The sequence below is a fragment of the Ambystoma mexicanum genome, chromosome 1q (assembly GCF_040938575.1).
Source record: "Ambystoma mexicanum isolate Mex_15411 chromosome 1q, UKY_AmexF1_1, whole genome shotgun sequence".
In the NCBI taxonomy this organism is placed as follows: domain Eukaryota; kingdom Metazoa; phylum Chordata; class Amphibia; order Caudata; family Ambystomatidae; genus Ambystoma; species Ambystoma mexicanum.
The window spans coordinates 637,475,415-637,488,975 of record NC_090922.1 but is presented as its reverse complement, the minus strand read 5'-3'; the positions used below and the strand labels follow the sequence as shown (position 1 = coordinate 637,488,975).

The following is a 13,561-nucleotide window of genomic DNA, read 5'->3' as shown; positions in this document are numbered from 1 at the left end:
CTAGGAACACAAATCCATGCAAACCAGTACAAATGATGACCACAGTTTAGAATTTGGGCACATGGACCATACCACAGCCTTCGGGTCATTAACATTTGTATTAATGTAAGGTAAAGTATTGTTATCTATGTGATTCTGCATATACTAAAAATGGGTTGCATAAGTGTTGCTTTGTACTTGACTATTGGTTCTACATACTCCACAAGCCCATACCATATCCTTGCTTTCACTGTCTCTCGGTTACTGAAGTACACGATGGTTGATAGGAGTGAAAGATTCTTTCACTACCTTCTGGAATAGGTTTGATTTTTGTTTTCACGTCACTGTGTATGGAAGGATGCTGAACTGAAAAGTATGTCTCTCAAGTTTGAAAAAATGAAATAATTAAATAAAGTTAGTGGAAGTTTAACTCTCCCCACCCCATATCCAATTTTACAAAAGTCAAAATTATTATTCTTATGTTGATTCTGAATTGGGAACTTCACAGACATATATCGTGGCCTATCATCAGAAAATCATGGCACAATGTATGCATAAAAAATGTAACGATTAGGACACCTTTTGTTACAATATATCTGCTAAATGCTAGGTCCTAATTTAGAGGGGGTTGTCCCTTCAGTTACAACGGGGGCAACGTGCTCGCCTTTGATCCCTGGGGCCACTCTTAGAAACCTCGAGGTATTAAGCGCATTATAAATAACCAAAAAATACATTTTAAAAATGGTTTGCTATTACCTGCTGTGTAAAGTACATATTATTTTGCAAAGGAGAAGCGTGTGCTCGTTATCATCATTAGCTTCGATATGAGTGCACGGCTTTTGAGAGTACTTACTAGTCGTAGTGTCATAAATGTATGTGGATTCCTTCTTGGAGGAGTTAACGCCCAGGAAGGCCTTGTAGTTGTTGTCTTCGTACCAGTTGAAGGAGAACACTCGGGATCCCCCGCCCTCGGGATACCCGCAGAAGAGGCTTGACAGGGAGTTCATCAGCTGACTGAACGAGCTGGGGCCGCCATCTTGCACGAGTGGTTGCAGCACATAGCGTAGGTCATCAAAGCTCTCTTTCTGGGCTAACTGGAGAAAACAAACAGTAGCTGTCTGGGTTGGGGCGCGACAGTGATGAACCGAAAAACAAGCACTTCAAAAAGAAACAAACTTAAGTAGCAATAGACCTTGGCAAACATAATTCCTTGCCACTGCTAGCGAATGAAGAAGCGGGCCAGGAATGTCTTTTGAAAACACCAAGCTTAGCACATTTTATTTCAGTATATGTTGAGTGCGACCCATGGCCGTTTCCTACAAGTGTTGCAGGGTTGAGAATTCTATTTTGCACAGTCAGCAATCGGAGCCATACAATTGACTTGTCAGACAGCAGGTCCTTTCGCTGATCTTTATGGTGGTGTTAGAGGTTGGCATTTGATGTTAAGATGGAGGATCTGTGCTCTTGTAAATGGGAGCAATTTGCTTTTCATTATGGTTGGTTTCTTGGCCATGTCGGAACCCATGTAAACTTCCTGGATAACCTCTAACGGGAGGGAACCATGAGTCAGGAATTGCTTGTATATTATTCCAGGTCGGTGTGAACGTACTTGTGTAACAGTAAATAAGTGCCCCCCAGTAAGACATGCGGAGGGGTCTTTGCTACACTGGAGACATACACATATACTGGGTCACCCTGAGGATATGTGGGGCTCCCATGCACTGCGGAGGCTCTAGGGGTGCCCAGTATACCTCCTGCATGGACTTCACCTACCCAAATGCTGTAAATGTTATCGCAAACATTCCTTACTTTTATTGCTTTCCCGCTCTGCGTCAATGGTATTTTATGAGGCCGCTGGTACAGGATTTACTAGAATATAACCACTTGAGTGGGCATAATAGTTACATTTCGCTTGAAAGGTTCTTTCAGGAGCCCCAAAGCTGCTTTTGCCGTTTCTAATAATATATGTCAGCCCAAACTTTCAGGCAGTTGGGTTTCTGCTGCTGAAAATGGCACTAAGATTTGAAATTGACATTATAAAATTGGCAAAGACCATCGTGAGCTACAATGTTGCTTTCCTTGGGGGAATGAACGCGTGATAGCCACTTTAATTGAGCAGGGGATTGCAGAATACAGGCCCCCGATCATGAGCCATGAAAAGTGTGAGGCTAGTGTGGGAGCAAGAGACTACAAACCTGAGTTCATCTTAGGCTCTTCAAAAATTATAACTATAAGGCCTATTTAGATAGCGTCCACCACAAACTGATTGCCTTGGGAAAGTGAATGACACCTGCTGTTATTACCCAATTCACAAGCACTCATTTTCCGATTAGACTCAGGAGGAGGAGAGCTGAGTCAAGGATGGGTGCTAGTAGGAGCTCAGCCCCCTCTGTCTGGACTATGCAATCCAACAACAAGATGAGTGCCAATGCGGCTCCCCAGCAGATGTCACTATCTGCCATGTTTAGAAACACGTCATTGGATAGAGCCATTTGGAGTTAGCTTGGGTGTTTTGAAACACTTGATGGGAAGGGGAAATATAATATCGATAATGATAATACGTTGTTTGATTTTTGCTGCATGTTATATCAACCTCTTGTCATCCGAATGATTTAATAATATTAATACTCAAAAAATCGGTATCCAGTCATTGCATCGAGCACAAAGCATTGAATGCCAAAAGCATCGAAAAAAATGCATCGAAAAAAATGCATCGAAAAAATGCATTGAATGCATTTTTTTCAAAGGTAAAGGTTTTATTTTAATTATAATGGGTTTTAAGGGGTAAAAAAACAGGCGCTGGGGGGACCCCCCCATTAGAAAAAATGAAAAAATAAATGAAAAAAATGCATTTGATGCTTTTTTCATTGCTTTTTTTAAGACGCTAAGGCATTCAATACTTTGGCATTCGGTGCAATCACTATAAACCCCAAAAATCATATTTCCCTCAAAAGAACTAAGGTAATGGTGAATGCATTGTTGACCTATTTCGATTTTATTTCAATTTTATATTTGAACATTTTTATTTTAGCTGATTATTTGACTGACCATTAATTAAATACACTTAAAACACCTGTACAATTATATTTTACGCCCTTTCATTTCTGGCAGAAATACTCAACAAGTCTGTTAGGTCCCGACTTTTACAAAATAGACAACATATCTTTAAAAGGTTTTTTAGCTGCTTGCCAGTCTGTGGCCGTGCCGTACACTGCTTAGTCGCCGCCCTCAAATGTTGTCTTGCAATTTCTTCTGCCATTAAAAGCACTGGGCTGATTGGACTCCACTGTGAATAAAATCTGTGCTCCGCTGGTGTCTGGGCCATTTATTCCAGAGCAGCTGCATTGTCCAGATGCCTGAAACAGACATCAAGGGCGCACTCTGGAGTTTTGCACTAACATGTGGAGGTGTGGCGTAATGGTTAAGATGTTAAAAACGAGCCCAACTCCAGAGGCCTATGGGACGCCCTGTTGCTGCTAAGCAAGTGATATGTGACCCAAGGCCAACATTGGGTTCACTAGATGTTCTGCTTGATCCCCTGCGAGGAGCCATGTCTGAGTCGCCTTCATCCTCTTTGCCACTTGTCGCTTTAGGTCGGCCGAAGGAAAACCTTCAGGAGACAGGTCTCTCTGTCCATGGAGGATGTAATATGGTACTGCCCTGTCTTTCTCCTCTCTTCTACAAGCATGCTAGGAGAACCGTACGCAGGATGTTCTGGTTCACTAGCGGAGTCCTACAGTACAAGTCACAGTATAACGGCCTCCCCCTTACCCGATCCTGCTGTTTTCATTTCTAAGCACATTCCCAATGTCATTTGGATGCTAATGGTCCAAATGAGACTCTTCACCTATATTCGTAGTTTTTCTTTCTCTTCAAAATCCTTTCCAATGAGTGTGATGATTCTTACATATGCTAATGGTGTTTAACACGTATTGCTTGTGGTAAAGGGAACCATTCTGTGAGAAAGATAAAGCCCACGTCAACATATTTATTCAGAGGAAATGTTGGACAAGGTGTCAAGAGAACATGAAAACTGGAAAGGAAAGTAATCTGAGGCCAGTATTGGGCAATGCTCTGCTTGTTTGATAATGTTTAGATCCTTCCAGCAGGTGCAGTTGTTGGCCACACCATTAAGAGACAGGAGACCTGTGAAGATGGCTACGAGGGCCGATGTCCCTAAAATGGACCTGAGAGGTATGTCTGCTACTTTGTGCAGTCCTGTTGACCAGGATGAAGAACAGCCACAATAAGTTGCGGGGTGCATTTGAGACAAACTGCAGGACCATCAGGATAATTATGTGGCAAGACAACGGTAATGGCTGGGGTTCCAGAATGCCACTAACCTAGAGAGGGCACTTGGCAGGGGAAAGAAGGGAGATTTCCTCATTAGATTACCTGGTTTTGAGGTTCTCAACCATGGGATCAGGGCAGACTAAGGCCATGAAGAACACTTGCCTCTTGAACCAACAGGTTGGGGGTATCCAGAGGTTCATCCATACGATTGGAGCCAGAGCCACAAACGCTCCTCTATATGTATTCCAGGCCAAGGTTGCCCCAAGAACATTATGTGGGAGTGAGCTCAGGGGTGGACTAATGCAGTGGCTGAAATAAAAGTTTGCCTTCCCCACAGCAGCTCCCAATTTACTTTTAAGGGAGGAGCCGGGCATCAGGGGTGTTGGACCTCATGCAAAGGTGAAGCTGCTGCTGCTTTCACTTAGGATCTGGGCCAATGAGGAGCCCCTGGCTGAGGTCACATGGATTGCTGGGGCGAATTCCCTCCCTGCTTGAAATATATCTGGGAATCATGGTCTAGGCTAGTCTGGAGGAACCTCCGGGGATTCTGCAGTCATACATCATGAGAACCATAGGATACTTTGGAGTCCCACTGGGTGCTGATGGCCGATGACTTCCTGCCCTTGACACCCTCCGCCCAAAATCCAAGTGGGTCTCTCGACTAGTCACTAAAGACTGCAAGGCCCGAAATAAAAATCCTGAAGTCAAGGTTAAGGACCCAGCAACTGAATTCAATCACAGATCAGTAGCCCTGGAGCGGTATGATGGAGCGCGTGTGCGCATGGAGTTGAGTTGTCATCCCAGGGAATAAAGATCCACTTTCTGTCTTTGAGCTCCACTATCAGCTGCTAAGGAGTAGCTGGGTAATGCCAGGGGATAAGGAGTGTGCATGCAGCAATGACTCTATAACAGTTACATTTGCCATTGCACATTTTATTTGGTGGTCATTAAAAATGAGAGCCAAGAACGTGATTGCTTTACAGGTTGACTTATGCACCCGGTGGAATGCAAGGGAGCGTAGGGCTACACCTCTGCCCTTTTATTGGAATTACTACAGAGGGTTTGTATCTATTATAGATGCTCTGTAAACGTGAATTTATTATATTTCTGGAAGGTTTCATCTTGAAACTAAGTAATCCTTTTAAAGCAGTTTAATGGACCGCATTTTTTGAAAGTTCACATGTTTTATTGGCGTGTTGCAATAAAGATTTGGCTTGAACCCCGGCAAGAACCGATATTTGCTCTGCTCTGTCATCTGCGCGAGCCTGCAAACAAATTGGTCTCCAGCAGTTCATTAAGGCATGTCTCCATATTTTTCCAAACCACCACAGGTGATTGCCACAGGTAACTTAGCTCGTGTGCTCTGGCCCTTTGGGGTGCCCTGAAAAGAGCCTTTGAGCCAAACTGCAGCAATCTTCGGTATTATTCAAGGCTGCAGATAACACAGCGCCTCCTCTCCCATTCAGTCCCTCAAGGGAAAAGGGAATAAGATGAACACTAGGGCTGGTTGGGCGGTACACCAGCACAAGAGTGGCTCTGCCCGTGGACATCTTCTCCCTCTATGCCACATCTTTGCAAGACAGACTGGCATTTCAGGATCGCCACGCCAACGCGGCTTGCCCAGTGGAGTAACTTTGCTGAAAATGTTGGGGGTGGGGAGACCTTGACATCTAAATGAAAGGGGCCCCTTCTAAATCAGTGGGACAAAATGGTGCACCACAAAAGTTGGGGGGCACAAACACCTTTGTCCCCCCTCCTAAAATTACACCCATTGTCTTGCTGTATAATGTATGGAATCTTGACTGCAATTCTGATTTTAACAAGAGAACGCTGTGTGACTGTGTACCTCTATCATAATAATATACATAAAAAGTGCTTAGACAATATGGCAGAAGCAGCAACATAATATGCCTACAAACTCCTAGAGCAATGATAGAGAACGTGCTTTTACACTAGAAATGCCATTTATGTGTATGTATTGGTATTTAATGCTGCTTTAAGAACGGTGTGAAAATGTGTACAAAGCATACTTGTGTTTGTCTTGCGCAGAGTGACCTTTTGCCCCACACAGGTAGTGAAGTGCCCTGCAGGCTTCTTGGCGCATAAATCCCAAATGGCCCACTATCGTTGAGATCAGTGAGCAGAGTTCTTACCTCTTGCAGGGACTCCGACATATTGGAGAAGACTTGACCCCAAAACTGCAGATCTATTCCTGGGGACCTGCTATCAAGGACGGTGGGGAGCTGAAAGACAAAACCAAGAAGGACACACAGTGATCCTTTCATGTTCCCATTCAAGCCTTCCTGAGTGCAAGACCTCAACCAGCAGCCCTGATGCTGCTGTTGGTCTTCATGGCAGTGATTGACGAACAAATTCTAAAACCAATATTTCATGCATTACACTATCCCTGTGTGGAAAATGTCTAATATCAATCATGCGGTGTGATTTGAAGACCTCAAATGATATGATTGAAGATGATCGTGGTCCACAGGAGTGAAAGGGACAGCCATGTGCGTGAGTGTGTAGCTATTCCGGGCCCATCTCTTACCACTCATCACCAATAAGACACCGGTGGGTAATGCTGTAAGCACGCGTCTCCCGACAGGCATTGCGATTCGCTTCACTGCTCGCCTGTTGACAGCTCCAGCCCTTCCGCATCGCGCCAGTGACCCGTGACGCAAGCGCGGCCAGGCGGAAGGGCTTATGCCTCCGAGGGCCTGCGGGGCAGCAGTCTCTCTGCGAAACACGCCGGTCGGCTGGTGTGCACCACAGGTCTACGCAGAGGGACGCTCTGTGCCGAGCGGCCTTGTACTCTCCACCACCTTTTCCACAATACTCACCCTGCTCAACTAACAGCACACATTCATTTTAAACGGTGGTAGTTAAATTCATTTTAAGGAATTCATCTGGTTTGCAAGCTGAGGAAACTGGATTATGTCATAACGCATGGGAAGGAAACAGTTATCTGCAGAATAAACCGAAACGATAGGGGCAATGGCCCCGTTTCACAACAAAAAAAAGAGCAAATATGTAATCATTTTGGTAATGCACACATATGTCACAGAGGAGGCCACTTTGTAGCGCTGGTTTCACAGGTACATTTTCATTTTGTAATAGTGGGACACGTCTACAGGTAGCTTGCTGTGTGCAGGTTCGTGAGAGAGCGGGCAGAGGTTGTCTCTTACATAAGTTTGCAAGAGTCAACCGGTCTGTTCCGGGAGACTGAGCCAGGGCCTTCAAAAGAGGATACCACCCTGTTGTAGCGCACCTTGGATAAATAACGGAGGCCACACCAGCTCTTATTTGTGGCACAACGAGGCCGCAGTTTTATTCTTAAACGGCAGCACCTCTCTGTTTAATATTCTTATTCCTGGGCACCCCCTTTCTCTCTTTATTTACAGTCAGCTCTCGTTTTCCTTATCCATTCATTTTCCAGCATACTTCGTTAGGTCTCACTCCCCGAACCTCCCAGAGCCTCCCGCTCTGCGCAAAACTAATTGGCAGTCGCCGCTGATGGGCTGCAGGGAGTGCTGTTATGCTTTCCTTTTTCCACCAACCCAAGCTGGAAGCTGACGACCACGGGGAGTGCCCCTCCTCTTTTTACCATGCTGTCCCCTGCTGTGCGAGTCTAACACGGGGCCATTTTCTCTTGGTCCCCTTTACCCTCCATCAGGAGGTTAGTTTCGGCACTGCTCAATCGCCTGAGTTACCGCCACAGCAAAAAGTTTTTTTGCCCCTTTGCAGACCCCACTAATGCAACAACTGACTTACTGTTCACTGCCTCACACTCTCAAGGCGTCCTCCAAATTCAGCAAAAAGGGGTACCAACCCATGTCCGACAGGTGAACCCTGTCCTTCTCGTAATACCCAGGCACTCCCAGGTTTATCAGCCCGTGCCTGATTGTTGAGAAACCATCCCTCTTGCAAATTGTTGCCATTGCCATGTTCAGCTTTTTTCTAGACTTCTCAACAGCTGAGTTTGACTTGGCCTCTCTCCATGTGAACCGAGTAATAATTTCTGACCACATAACCTCGCAAACCTCCAAGGCCTTGCTCAATGCCTACATTGTGTGGCACATTTCGTGTGGCAGATGACCTCTGCCCCATTGGGCCAGGACATTCACCCCTAGTGGATTATTACTATGTTGGGGGCTGCGGGGGGTGGGGGGAAGGCTCTTCTTCGGTCAATTGTGCCATTGTTCTCTCCAGTTCATCCCATCTCATTCCTTACTTTCCAAAGGATGTCCGTCTTACCCAAGGCCCCCTTTCTTCCACTTCTCCTGACATTCACCCATTCTGCTGCTCTCCCTACAAACAAGCGGCCAATTACCCATGCTACCTTTCTGTCAGATGTGGTGTCCTCTAGGATGGGGGAGAAACATATATACTACCATAATTGGAGAGCTCTACATCTTGTTGGTCCTAATGCACTTTTTATAGGTACCCGATTTCCATCACCCAATCTCCTTAATCCCCTGGACGCTTGTCCTTGCCCCTACTGCGTGGTGGCTGCTCCTAATCTAAAAGAGTGGGTGACATACCCGTTTGGGTCCCTGCCCACTCTACTCAACACCATGCCCAACACCGCCCGGAACTGAAACACTGTTAGAGGCAGCCTGTCAGTGTGGACCAACATATTCCTTGCGCCTCTGAGTCTAACGGCCAGGAGTTTGCTTAGCAGGCACACCGGGCAGCAGCTGCCTTCTCTTATGCAGCGCAGCCAGACCCACTGCCCTTTTCCCGCCTGATCTGTTTTTGACCTCCACAGTAAAATGCCCACCTCCTGCCCCTGCAGCTCCATGCCAGCCCCCCTGAGGCTGCCCTGGCCATCACCTGCCTTGTTTGCCGCAGCCAGCTTGCTAACCCTAAAGGCCCAAAAAAGTTTAAGCAAAATGCTGCTATAAAGAGTTTGGTCTCATAACCCCCTTTGCATTCGACTGAGATCTCACTCATTATATCTGCCAGAATCTGGAAGGTGATGGTGTGTCTGTGATCTGGCTCCCTGCCTTCTATCCTCCCCCAGCCCTTCATGGCTGCCCTTACAACCTTGCTTGTTATGGGGTCTGATTCTCCTCTGGTCCTTCTGTAGAAAGCCACTGCTGCTAGGGTGGTTGCTGACCATGCCCTGCTTCTCTTTGCCCTGCAGGCCTCTGCTATGAACTTTACAACATCATGCTCTCCAATTACTCCACTGGGCTTTGCTATTGCCAGAAAGTTCTTCCAATACCCGTTGTACCGCCGCAACATACCTGCGGCCACTAAATCTGCAAATGAGAAAATGCATCAGTTATGCTGTTTTGCATGCTCGGAATATGCCTCGCCCATACCTCTGTATTCAATCTCAGCAATGTAAGTGTCAAGAACCTCAGCAGAGCAAGCACTAACGGGCAGTTTGCTGCACCGTTATTGACCACCTGTACCTCTGCTTGGCTATCACATCATAGTGTGATCTTTTTATTGACCAGCTTCTCCTGCCATATGTGGAAGCTGACTGCAATGGGAAACAGCTCCAGGAATGTTTTGTTCCCCGTCAGCCTCTCCTCATTCCACGTCCTTGGCCACGTGCTCATGCACCAGCTCCCTGCCAGAAACGCTCTGACTCCCGCAACTCCTGAAGCAACTGTGCACAGCTCTATCTCCTTGCTAGACTCCCATGGCTCCCTCTATACCGACACCCCATTGTAGGATTCCAGGAAGCTCTCCCCTACTTGGAGGTCTCTCTTCACTCCCATCCCCAGATGCACGTGGTGATGTGCCTGCACCAACCCCGCCGTTGTTTGGGCATTCCTTCTTGCAAAAACCCTGCCAGACGGGATCCCACTGCCTGCAAAGTTGAGCTGCCTCATCATCTTCTGCAAATCCGATAAGGCTGTTTTCTCGTTCTTCCCCAACTCTTGCACTGCTTCCCTAAACTGATCTACTGTCTCTGCTGGGAGCCTGCAGAGCACCTCAATGGTGTCAATCTCTCTACCCATAAATGTGAGGATTGTGCTTATTCAAATGCTCTGCAAGTTGTTCAAAAGCACTTAGCGGCACCTCACAACCTTCTTCACCTTTCCTCCCTACAAACAGAAAATCATCCAGGTAGTGTGACACTTTAGCACTTGCACATCTTTTCCTCACTGCTCACTCTATAAAGGTGCTGAACAACTCAAATTAGTGACACAAGATAGCGCAGTCCATAGGCGTGCATTTGTCGAAATAGAGCTTGTCTTGAAACTGGAGCCTCAGCCACCTGAAGCTCTGAGGGTGGACTGGCAATAGTCGGAATGCAGACTCAATGTCTGCCTTTGCCAGAACAGATCCTCTGCCCGCTTCCTTCACCAGGTCGAGTGCCTCGTTGAAGGAAGTGTACCCCACGAACATTGGTCCGGATCTAGCCCACTGTTTACGGATGCTCCCTTAGGGTAAGAGAGATGGTGAATCAATCTGAGTTGCCTCTCTTCCTTCTTAGGGAGCACCCCTAGGGGGGAAACCACAAATTCCTCAAACAGGGGCACTGTGAATAGCGCCCCTATCCTACCTAGCGTTATCTTCTTTTTTATTTTTAAATCCACTATCTCCTGTTTAATGGCTGCTGGCTTCAAGATTTTTGGGACCACCCCGCTAAGAACATTGTGGCTTGGTATGTTGAAATCCTCTGAGGAACCCCTTAAGAGTGTCCCGGCTGCTACTCTGTCATGATAAGAACCCAGCAGCGGCTGCAGTGTCTCGTGCTTGCTGGGGTTTGGGGCTGTTTCCCTCAATCTAAGTTCCATCTCCCTTCTGCTTTGATTGCTCCCTCTGCTTGGGGATGTGTTGCTCCTTACTTCCATGCCGGGCAGCCTTGTGGTCTCTGCCGCATTTCCTGCACGCGTGCCTGAACTTGCAGTTGGCTCCCCAAGTGCGGTTCCCTTTATCAAATTTCCAACATGTGGTGTCCTTCCCCGATCTGCTGCCCCTAGACCAGGCACCAACCCCGTTCTGAAAGTGTCACCTTCCTCTCTCGCTACTCTGGCAATTCCTGCCCTTTGAATTCGGGTATTGCCTCCTAACTGGATGCTTCTCCCCCATTGGCATGCTCTTGTGCCCATTTATGGATATCATCTTGTGAATGTACCCTTACACATCCTCGTCATCCCAGTTCATGCTGGGAAACATTTTCACCTTTAACCTGAAGCCCTCATCGTATTTGAGCCAAGCAACCCCCTCCAATATTCCTCATGGGCCTCGTGGATGCACTACTCGTACGTTATTAGCACAGCAGCGTCACTAGATACTGCTCAACCATTATATTGTCAATGGTTGATAGTCTATGACAGCTACTGACAAATAAAGTGATCATCGTGACCATCGAGATGATCGAGTGTATACTTTCCAGTCTAAATTCAATGAAAGTCAGAGGTCAACATCAAGAGAAAGTACACCTAAAACTTCACTGGGTAGCTCTGATATTGACTCAGATCGGAAGGCCTTACAAACAACAGTTGCACAGTCCTCCAGCATGACATTGAGCACGACAGGACAAAGGATGTTTTTTTAGAGGTGATCCGAAGATACAGGAGAGGGAATCAAAGAATTATCACCAAACACATAAGATTCCAAGATCCAACAGAACAAAGTATCTTAACAAAGCGAAAACCAAGAGGGGAGGAATAGGAAGAAACAGATGAAGACAAGATCCGACAAAAAGACTGACAAGCTCAGGGAGGAAGAGACAAGTGGCAAAGAGAACAGTACAAACTTAGTGACACATTTATCAAGTTGCAATTAACCTCATCTGAAATTTCGGTTTTGAACAGAGGACTATCATTTGCTCCTACGACAGGGTCCAACTTGATTACATTTCAAATTGATCTATTTAAATGTATACGTAAACTGAAGCTTAAAAGGTTTTTCGCCAACCAAGTACAGATGTTAAAACCCCAGGAAGTGTTGACACCATTGAGCTTATTGACCATTCAAGATATTGAGACCACCCACTTACTCATGTCTCTTGAACAGGGGATAAATATTGAGCATGCAATAATCAGAATGGGAGCCAAAGTCATGCCACAAACAACTGGTAATTGAAACCTTCCACAGGGCAATCATTATTGATATGCATCAATTTTTAGACAAGAAGCCAAATAAGAAGAGTACAAGATCTAATTTGACTGCTGAATAAAGAATGACTTTGGATAACACTTGCCAATGACACCACTATTGTAATCAGAGAAGCCAATAAGGGTGGCAATGTTGTAATTCTTAATCATGAAGATCATATTAACATGGTCCAACAACTCATAGGCACACCTGGATGTTATAGACAACTAGCGTCCAACCCTACTGCACAAGTAATTCAGGAGCTACAAACAATTGCGGAAACATGGTGGTTCCTGACTGATGATGAAAAATATTTCCTCAAAACCACAGAAACAGCCATGCCCACCACATACTTCCTACCAAAGATTCATAAAACATTTGCAATACTCCTGGATGTTCACCCGATTGTCAATGGTATTGGTTGGGCAACTGAGGGTTGGTTGAAATACATTGGGCCTCATTACAAGTTTGCCGGTCCGGGAACTAAGGTACTAGTAAGCTTGCCAGGTATCGTAGTTCCCGGACCGGTAAACTACGAGTTGTGCTCGCAGGTGCCTTTCTGCCCACTAGGTCAGACCTGGCGGTCGAGCGGCACCCACGAGCACAGCATGTTGGATGCACCGGCATGATTCTGCCCCCTTGGGGCTCAAATGGGAATGGGGAGTAATAGATTCCGGCGCCTGGCAATGAGGACATACAGGGTCCTCCAAGGTTGTAATGGCCCTGTACGTCCCCATTGCCAGAGGCCGCAAAAAAATGCAAGTTCAGCGGCAATCTGCCGGTTTTACCGGCAAGGCTACGGCCGAACTTGTAATGAGGCCCATTGATAATGCTATAAAACAACAAGTGCTTGAATTACCATCACATATCAGGGACAGCACCCAAGTTCTCCTCAATGACTTAGAGTGGCAACGAGGGTATCTTTTAGCCACACTTGAAGTGAAGGCGCTTTATATATCTATAGAGCATGTACATGTAATTACCGCCATAGACTAGACGTATAAGGGATTTTTAGCTTCTCATGCAACACACATTGAACTGATCAAGGATTTTTTTTAGCTTTACCTTGAAACACAATGGGCCTCATTACAACTCTGCTGGTCCAGAAACGACGATGCCAGTAAGCTTACCAGCACCGTGGTTTCTGGACTGGCATATTACAACTCTGCGGGTGAGTGCCGTGTTTTCTGTGGTCCCCATTTCCATAGATGCCCATAGGACTCTA

General features: G+C 46.2%; 1 protein-coding gene across 2 annotated transcripts in view; it reads right to left on the bottom strand.

Moving 5' to 3' along the window:
• The window catches only part of ABCA4 (ATP binding cassette subfamily A member 4), a 1,737,150-nt gene that overhangs the window by 997,919 nt on the left and 725,670 nt on the right, over window positions 1–13,561 (bottom strand). For both annotated transcript variants that reach the window (XM_069641223.1, XM_069641222.1), the window contains exons 8-9: window positions 6,426–6,515; window positions 833–1,073 (exon numbers count right to left, since the gene is read on the bottom strand). In XM_069641223.1, coding sequence (XP_069497324.1) covers window positions 833–1,073; window positions 6,426–6,515 — 331 coding nt within the window. The remainder of the gene's footprint in view (window positions 1–832; window positions 1,074–6,425; window positions 6,516–13,561) is intronic.